Source organism: Tubulanus polymorphus, chromosome 2 (genome assembly GCF_964204645.1).
Source record: "Tubulanus polymorphus chromosome 2, tnTubPoly1.2, whole genome shotgun sequence".
Classification (NCBI taxonomy): Eukaryota; Metazoa; Nemertea; class Palaeonemertea; order Tubulaniformes; family Tubulanidae; genus Tubulanus; species Tubulanus polymorphus.
This window is the reverse complement of record NC_134026.1, coordinates 7,550,934-7,560,847: the sequence shown is the minus strand read 5'-3', so window position 1 is coordinate 7,560,847 and position 9,914 is coordinate 7,550,934. Positions and strand designations below refer to the sequence as shown.

At 37.2% G+C, this 9,914-nt stretch overlaps 1 protein-coding gene across 1 annotated transcript; it reads right to left on the bottom strand.

Annotated features, from left to right (window-relative positions):
• Positions 1 to 552: 552 nt before the first annotated feature.
• Positions 553 to 9,500, bottom strand: LOC141898368 (uncharacterized). Its single transcript, XM_074784219.1, has 18 exons — positions 9,355 to 9,500; positions 8,503 to 8,591; positions 7,718 to 7,974; positions 7,471 to 7,621; positions 7,048 to 7,212; positions 6,334 to 6,443; positions 5,883 to 5,985; positions 5,589 to 5,611; positions 4,721 to 4,798; positions 4,477 to 4,613; positions 4,069 to 4,250; positions 3,826 to 3,909; positions 3,276 to 3,496; positions 2,948 to 3,063; positions 2,365 to 2,566; positions 1,649 to 1,759; positions 1,289 to 1,490; positions 553 to 881 (listed from the first exon to the last, which is right to left on the bottom strand). Exons 1-18 carry the CDS (start codon positions 9,498 to 9,500, stop codon positions 553 to 555), a joined length of 2,706 nt encoding a protein of 901 aa, XP_074640320.1.
• Between the last annotated feature and the right edge of the window lie 414 nt (positions 9,501 to 9,914).

The window sequence follows — 9,914 nt, the reverse complement described above, 5'->3', positions numbered from 1 at the left end:
CAGTTTCACAAAAAAGTTAAACTCAATTTTTTGTGTAATTGCCGATTGTTACTTCATGTTTTCAATGATGACAACAATTCAAACTTAATCGTTTTAGGCTTAAACTTTTCGTGAAACTGGGCCCAGGGGACCATTATGGGTTGTAGATCCACTATTGGGAACAAGGGTGTACTGGACTATCGGGCTACTAGGGAGAATAACAGGGCTGCTGGGTAACACAATGTGGCACTGGGATCCATGGGCGTGGAAAAACTGCTATTCAGTCATCTGCCCCCCCCCCCCATCAAAAATCGACCAATCCAAGAATCCTCAGACAAACGAATACGACATTCATTTATTCATTTCTTTAAGAAAAATTATGAAATTCGATTAATTTTTATTTTGACGAGAAAAAAAATCAGCATTAGCAAAATACTTTTTTCAAAAAATGTTTAATAATCAATTCAGATTAAACTATCACAGGCATACCACCGTTTTAGAAATCATTTACAGGGTTTGTTCAGTTTTGCCGGAGAACCCCTGAATGTTAAGTCTCAAGGGTCTGTGTCTATATCAGAGGCCGAGTGTACTGGTTGTAGTGACGTCACTCTCGACTTCTTCCGGCGACCCCTGGAATATTAAAAACGACTGTTGAACATCTTCAAAATCGTTGAATAAATTGAAGATTTTTAATTTATCCATATAATACCTAGGGGGTGCCACTGGACCTTGTTCGTCTCGTTCGCGAAAAACTTCTAAAGACGAGGGCAACGAGAACGTACGAGAATAACGTACTTTCTCGCCCGATTCCGGAGATTTCCGACGGTGAGTAGATCGGGATTGTTCAGTAGTTTCCGTAGACATCTGACCTAGATGTTTCTTAGCGACCGAATCACGGTGATCTGAAAAAACTGGCCGTAAGAATTAATTTTTTTTTTTGTTTTCAATTTGGACTCCTAATTCACGTTGGCTGCCAGCTACGAGTTAACTCGTACTTCCGGTTCTGTCACCAGTACCGGCTACGAATATATTCGTTGAGATTCTTCATATTTACGATAAGACCCTGCCACACGTGAATAAAACAGTTCCTTATGGCTGGCAATATGAAAAAACTGCTTCAAACTCTATGCTCATTGATCAATTTCGAGCAAAGACTGACTATTTTTAACAGCTTCAGTGACAACCTACGAGTTATTCGTCTAGCACTTGGAGGTGGCACCTTATCGTCAAGCTGGCAGCCAAAAACAATAGAAATGGATGAAATATGTTGTAACCAGAAAAACTGTCTAGATTAAAAGTCGAGAAATACCTGGTTCCTTAATTTTCCTGTCTTTCAGTAATTTCCTTATCATTAATTCGATATGCTCAGTTTTCTGTTGTTGTTCACTGATGAATGTTTGTATTGAATGGTTCATCGTTTCTATCTGATCTTTCATATTCGCTGTATCCGTTTTCATTCCTAGTATTTCTCTATTTCTAACATTTGCCGATTCCTTCACAACCGCCGAAAGCTTCAAACAACAAGTCAGCGATATGAGAATAAGTTAATTCTGGACAAAATAAGCGGGGGGATAAGTGGGGCTGAGGAGAGTGTAGAGTTTCCACTATTGATTATGAGTTAAACTATATTCACTCACAGCGTCCCCTATTGATTATTGTTTTAACTAACCTTGATTATACTATTCACGGTGTTCACATCCGTATCATCCTCGCTATCATCATCCTTTTCACTAAAACCTAATTTGTGCGCCAACCACGACTTGATATTAATCAACTGCTCCTACAAATATTGAACATTGATAATGTTTATTAAAGGACCCAATTCCATCGTTCAATAACCCATTTCTACCGTTCGGGATCCAATTCTACCGTTAAAGACCCAGTTCTACCGTTCAAGACCCAACAATACCGTTCATGAGCCAGTTCTATCGTTCAGGACCTAATTTTACCATCCATGACCCAATTCTACCATTCAGGACAAAATTCTACTATTCGGGACCCAATTTTACCGTTAAAGACCCAATTCTACAGTTAATGACCAAGTTCTACCGTTCACGGGCCAGTCCTATCGTTCAGGACCTGTTTTACTGTTCATGTCCCAATTCTACCATTCAGAGCCATATTTCACCATTCAGGACCCAATTCTATCGCTCAGAACACAGTTCTGCCGTTCAGGACCCAATATACCATCCAGGACCCAATCATACCGCTGAGAATGTAGTACTATCGTTCAGGGCCTAGTTCTACAGTTCAGAAAAAAGTTCCACGGTTTTTGGGTCAGTTAGACACGAGTTGAATTTAGTTCATTCTATTGCGTCAAATATGAACGGATAACGGTAATGTGTAATACAATCCCAGCCTCTCCCCCTCTGACGTCACACCTACATGTAACTGTCCTATATTATGTTTCAGTTCAGATTGGTCGTCTGTTGAAGGATCCTGATCGTAGAATAAAGATTCGGGAGAATAAGACTTGAAGATTTCAGCTTTCACTTCTCTGTATTTCTTGGCAGATAAATCTTGTTCTATCGCGTGAACTGTTAACATTTTCTGCATCAAAGCCGTAGCTTTAGCGTTATCATAAACCCTGCAAATAAACATCCCACAAAATACCTTAAAAACATCGGCCAGTAGACTATGGCAATCAAGGATAATTCCAATTATGACAAGTGAGGATCCACCAGGTGCCACCGAGTGTGCAGTCGGATATCAACTAGGTGCAACCGAGGTTGCCTCTTGTTCCAACTGAGGATCCACCAGGTGTCGCTAGTGCACAGTAGGACATAGGAGCCAGATTTTTTCTAAGCTTCTATTTATTTGATATATAATCTTATTTGTACGTTTAATTTATGGGTAGCAAATATATTATTCTCTCCATTTGAGTTGACTGATTTTTGAAAAAAAACTAGTGAAAGACATATAGGATTTAGGGCCTGGGTAAATTTACATTTGATTTTAATTTGATTACCTTTGGAATGTGTCGGACAGCATCGCTATAAATATGTTGATGCATAGAATAGCGGATATAGCTAACCACGTGACCACTAAAATCGTCGCCATTACCGGGTCGACTTCATAGATCTCCTGATAAAAATACAAAACGTCTGACATCAGTTTACCGATCTGAATACCAAAATATCGGAATATCTTTGTTCTCTCACCAGTTATGATATACTACTACAGATAAATTCAAAATTTTTATATCAAAATCAAAAAAATTCAAGTCAACTGGTGCTATTGGTATATATGAATGATTTTCGGGCCTATGAGAAATGATTATCGACATTTATACTCACTTGCCAGGGGTACTCATCTACTAAGGTCATTCTGAATACACTGAATAATAGTTCGGCGACGGTCGCGAATCCATTAATTTGTTTAGTCGGACCTCCAAAGCGAAGGATCGCATCAGTGTAATTCGTGTTGTTGTTTATCGTCACTGTATAATTATTAGAGTTCACGGTGGATAAATAGGAATAAGGGATATCTCCGCCAAACTGCATCCAAAAAGCGCACGCTGCAAAATAAAAAGATTGACTATTACAATTCCTCTATTTACGGGGATTCGAACTTCAAAGAACACAAATCAAAGGAATAGTTTTGTATACACTGGGATTCGACCTTCGAGGTGGGGAAATCAAAAATGTATTAAGTCGAATGAGAACCAAATAGCACGGAAATGCACAATGTTCCAATACATTGCGGGATTCGAACCTTGTTATACGACGGAAATGAAGAATGTTCCTATATCTTGCGGGATTCGAACCTAATAACATCAGCTTCATCGAAATCGAAGCATAGGGTCCTATATTGAAAAGGTGTTTCTCAGAATAGATTGTTACTTACCGAATGGTACATAGAAGATACCGTAGAGAAACATGAATCTCAAAATATCCGACAACATTTTACCCAACATCACTATGAATGGTCCTGAAAAAAACCATATCAACATTTCATTTATAGGTCCTGTAATACAGATTGAAATAACTGTACGACTATTGAATTGAAGCTGTGGAACTGAGTCCAATGTAAATGAATGAATCAGTGGCAAATGAAATCCACGTGACTGTGAGATTGCTCAATCCTTACCACATAAAGTGAAAGGTCTTACATCTTTCATCAATCGAAGCCAAATGAAGATAATTGTAACAGTATAAAGACGTATTGTATTCCGTGTTAGCGCCTCGACATATGTAGCGAAAGAAACATCGACAGCGTGTATCGTTTGACAGGCTACCAATAGAAACAAACAAATCCAATCGAATATATTCCTGAAACAGAAACAATTATCATCGATGATTAAAAATGAATTTCATAAGCAGATTTGATTCCGAAAAATTCTGGTGCAGATTATCTACATCCACACCATATTTCTATTATGTTGCATTGTATTCATACAATGTATTTATGTATCAAGCATTACTATTTCATTAAATTTATATTATATCCATAAGTTTATTATCTATTGTAACAGGTGTATGCGTCTGAAGTCCTTACCAGAAATCCTTCCAGTATTGACTCCTAATTTCTAATGATTGTTTCTGTTTGACTAGAAACTGTTCTTCTTCGGGCCATCTGGGATGCACAAACTGCAAATCTTCATTAATTTTCGCTTTTCGCCACTTCAGACTTTTCTGAATTAAAAAAGAGAAAATGAATTGTTATTCGACATATAATCGGGTTATGAGGATAGGGGGTTAACTTTTTCATAATCGAGTCTAGTCGGTTAACGTATTCATACCTTTTGTGATTTGGATAAAGTTCTCAATTCGTCGACTTCAATCCCTATTTCAACCACAGTCGTGATATTTATAAAAGCCTACAAATTTAATTTTCCCGAATATTGTTAGTATATGAAATATGAGCCTAGAAAGCGGTACCAGTATACACCACCTGGTGGCATTGTTACCTGTAGCGCTATTCTCCACCAGTCATGTGGCAAGATGTAGAAGGAATGATATATTCTGTGCGATAGAACGCATTCAAAGGTCCATCCCAACACAAATACAATATGAAATATCAATTTCAGAACCGTCGTCCTCCTAAACGCGATAATAGATATATCATTACATTCATTACAAATACGTTGTAAAATTATTCTACAAATTTAGAAAAAATTACAAATTCTACAAATGATTCTACAAAAGATCTGACATTCGTTCAGTTTCCAAAAAAAAGTTTAAAACTGAATTGTTGGATCCTGAAAATTATCGAAATAACTGAATAACTGACATTTGAAATGTCCCCGTTACGCGACCGAAGAAATAGCCCCTATAAGAGTTGATAGCATTTTACCTCGCAAATAGTTTCCATTTTACATTGATCAGTCGTTGTATAACTGGATGGGTGACTAACTGATATGAATTCACCGCTTTGATAGCTGACATCTTCAAGATAAAGAAATGGGAATTGGCAGTCAATGAAAAAAGAAAATCATCTTGACATCCTAAAATAAACCTCATTTCATACAGAATTCCTCAAACAATAGGCCTACAATGTGTTAATCAAAAAGCGATTGACGCATGGATTGAGACAATGTATACATCGATTATGTTATTGAATACTTTTTAATCTTATTTCTAATGTGTAATGTGTGTTAGTCTACTTACTGTGTCTGTGCCTTCCGGTAAAGCTGAAAAAAGGAATAGCCATAAATAACAAACTCGCCATCTAGCGGAATATCATCGAACTTTATGAATATATTAAAATTCAAGTTGGAAATACTAACTATTGATGGGTAAATAGTTTGGCATAAAGAAAACAGCTAATTGAAATCAAACCAATCGGACAGCTTATTGAAATCAAACCAAAAATCTCGACTCCATAGCTTTGCGTTAGGAATGCACCGATATTTTGAGGCAGCATCGTCAATAAATTAAACTAACTTTAGTCTCGATACTTACGCCCGTCATCTTCGACCGGTTTCGATTCTAAATGATTCAATAAATAATACTGCCTACGGTTTGTCCTGTCGAGTTTGTGGAATTGATTAAGCGCTAATTTCGCCTGGAAAATTATAGAAAAAAACTGATTTGATAAGAACTCAAATCCATTAAAAGTCATTAGAAATACGAAGCAATAATTTCTAATAATTTTCGCCATTTTGAAATATTAGAGGATGTTCATGTTTCAGCATCTTTAGGACTATACCCATCTTTCACATTTATCATTGATTTCGTTGTACTCAAAATTTAAACTCAAGTTTACGTTTTGTTGCTAAATTTGTTACATCATCGTTTCAATGAGGACAGCAATGCATGAAACTGCTTTTCATGAAACTGCGTCCAGATGATACCCCTCCCCCCGCCCCACCCCACCCCTAGAAAAAAACCACCACCCAGCACTGATACTTACGACCATTGGCATATTTAGAATTAACCAGACAATGAGAGGCTCATGTGAACTGTCTCTAACTCCAGCTGGAGCGTTATTCTTCAACAGAAATATCGCCGCTTCACTACGATCTGAGATATAGGAAATAAGAACATCTTACACAAATGAAGATGCATCAGGATTCAATAGAATCCGGAACTGATCTAAATTCCATCTTAAGATGAATAGATATGACTGCAGTGAACTGATATAAATCTCAGTGTAAAGTTAACGAATAAAATCCCAGTTAGATCTGTAGAAAACAGTTTATTTCCTTATATTTTCGAGGATAAAACTAAACCTCATCTTCAGAGGAACAAAAAATACATTAATGAATCAGTATCCAGTTCGATAGTTGTGAGTTGAGATTTGAGTAATTAGAAAGTCAACTGATCATTATCCAGGAAGGAGTTTATATTCGTAAATAAAGCACTGTATGTTAGAGTTAACTCTAACTCACAACTGTTGAACTGGGTCCTGAGGAACAAAAAATACAATATTAATTACAATATTTAATACAATAGATATTATGTTCTAAAACATGATCAGTATCCAGTTCGATAGTTGTTAGTTAAGATCTGACTAATTACAAACTCAACTGATCTTAACTCAAGTCCTAAACCATTATCCAGGAAGGAGTTTATCGTAAATAAAGCACTGTATGTTAGATGAATTTTTACTCTGCCCAGAACTTACTGAATTCTGCAGCTATATGTAACGGTGTTCGTCCTCTGTAATCCCGAACGTATTTGTATTTACAGTTCGCGCTGAGCATCACTTCAAGGGCTTCTACTGAATCATTCTTAGCGGCGTAATGTACAGCAGTTTGTAGTTCACCTGCAGTACGGGCTTCTTTATCGGCTATAACATAATAAAGATTAAACAGTCCTTTTAATTGATAATCAGTTTCTTTGTTGGGTTTGCTTGACGTCGCTTGGTAGTTGATTTCCCAAATTGAACCCGATTGGATTTTGTTCATTTGAAGCGTTACCCGCACGCTGTAAGCAGCCAGCAGGACTCTAACCCGCTTGTCACTTGGAAGTGGACGGGTTACTTCAAACTTAATAAGCTAATACTTATCATAAGTAAATAATTCGTCTTTTTGGCAATGAATCTTACCACCATGTTTGATAAGTAATTTGACCATAGCCGGATAGTTGAGTTTAGCTGCCACGTGTAAAGGTGTTCGTCCATAGTTATCACAGGAATTCACCGATGCACCGTGGTCAATCAGAAACTTTGCCACGTCTGTGTGCCACGATCTCACAGCCTGCAGTTCAAAGATTTAGATTGCGTATGGAAACGACGAGCTTTACGTATTCGGGTAGTGTCCAAAAACAGCTTTTATCGTGGGCCTGAAATTTACCTCGTGCAGGAGAGTCTGTCCGTGTATATCTGAACAATTCGGATTCGTCCCGACTTCAAATAATTGTTCTAGAAAATCGAAATTCATCGTCTCATCCGAGTCATTACTTTCTCCTAATCGGATGAAATACTGTAAGATCGTTCTGTTTCCGGCAATGATTATCTGATCATCGGTGCAGTTGTTTGAGGTTTTGAAATTCTCCTGGCATCCTTCCAAACCGGTTCCCGCTTCGGTGAAATCGCCATTTTCAACGTCGTCTAGAAAAGAATTAGATATTTAAAGCAGATGATCTAAATTGAGCAATCAGTAACCGTGAAATTTTAGTAATCCTAAGGCTAGTTCCGCAGTTTTTTGGATTTCTTTTACCCTGGACCCAGTTCATGGTCGTGTGGATTTTGTTTTCCCTGGATTCATATTCTTGAGCGGTCTCTCCACTGATTGCGGAATATAAATCTTCTGGCGTGTTCGTTTCGACTAGAATACGCTCTACCTATTCCGGAATAGCTTAATCCGAAAACCTGATGATCCTTCTTCATCCGCTAATCGACACCATACATTTTAGTGTTATTGCAACAGGGTCCTTGGAATATTTCAAAATGCATTACTTATCATTTCTATGGATTCTCGCCGCTTAGATTTTAAGCTGCCCAAATAGGATGTCCATTACGCCCAGACCCATCTTAGCTATCATTTTACATTTTCAATCAGTTATTTTTAGAGTGATATTCTAATTCATAACTGCGGAATCGGAATGATAGAAACGACTGTAAGACACACAAACTTACCCTCCTCTTCTATCTGTAATATGACACCTCTTTTCGTATTCTTATATCGTTTCTTATCAGCTGTTTGGTCATTACCAAAAAATAGACCCCTAAAACAATCGATCGCATTAAATAACTGACTGTTTCAAAAACTGCCTATCGTTTTTGCTATAATGTGCATTTGAATATGTAATTAGCTTGTAACCATTTAGCTTGAGATTTCTGGAAAGTAAATGTCCAGTTTCAATTAATCATATTTTACATCTGACGAGAGATGATGAGGTGATATCACCTCACCTGATTGGGATTTTTATCACCTCACATAATGAGTTGCTGTTTTCTACTATGGATTTATTTTAGAATTGTAAGAGTATTTCTACGAGTTATACTCAAATCGTCTTTTTAGAAATTTTTGATTTTGTTCTCTTTGCGCTCTGATATTGAAGACATAGTTGTAATTTCTACTATGGATTTTCGGTTACCTGAACTGCTTTGCAAGATTTATTAGAGAGGGGGGAGGGGGGAGAGAGAGAGAGAGAGACCAAATTTTGTACTAGATTTCAGTTGGTTTGTGTCAACTAGTGTATTGTTGACATATAGTGAAAAAGTTCATTGTTACTTTGGTATTTATCCGCCGGTTATCTTTAACCATATATACAGAGCGCGGTATGTAAGAAATGAATATTACTATTATCAATTAACTATATTGTTTACTGTAATCTATTACAAGGCCCAGTTTCAGAAAAATGTTTAACTCAAATTTATGATTGATTGCTATTGGTTACTTCATGTTTTCATCGAGGACAACAATTCAAACTTAACCGATGTTGGTTTACACTTTTTCATGAAACTGGACCCAGATATATGACTGACCCGTTTGCTGCCATGGCCGCTGTTGAATCTCCCGACTGTTCATCGGCTTCGTCGACTACTTCTGGATTAACTTTACTCCTAGACTTCCGTCGGCCCATACTCGACAATTTATTTCTAAGCTTGATTTTACAATCATCCGACTCCATTATCACATCGCCTAGTACGTATATATTATCAGCAGAACGTTTTAATGTTCATTCCATTCTGTTTAAAATCCGTCATTTTGTTTCTTCATTTCGAGTGATATTTCCAATTTAAATTTCGCCGTCGCAGAATTCGTCGACCACAAGTTGTATCAACTTCTTAGATTATGTTTCGAGTTATTTGTAGGCGGTAAACTGTACAATGAATACAGATATTATACCGGACATTCTCCTAGGCGACAGCCAGTACTCTATTATACTATATTGTATTATGTATAATTCATTGCAATGTCCAGGAACAGCGTAATTGTACTGACAGGGATTTTATGTGGTCTAATAAATCGTATTATTTCAGGACCGCCGCCGACAGTTACAACTGTACACAACGCGAAAGAAAAGACTAATAAACCCATGCAA

Bases quoted from the DNA above. Each gene is read 5' to 3' on its own strand.
- LOC141898368 (XM_074784219.1), bottom strand. From the start codon at position 9,500: ATGGAGTCGGATGATTGTAAAATCAAGCTTAGAAATAAATTGTCGAGT. The intron at 5,986-6,333 runs GTAAGTATCAGT...ATAATTTTCCAG, and splicing joins TTCTAAATATGCCAATGGTC to GCGAAATTAGCGCTTAATCA. The intron at 3,064-3,275 runs GTGAGTATAAAT...TATTTTTATCAG, and splicing joins TAGATGAGTACCCCTGGCAA to GAGATCTATGAAGTCGACCC.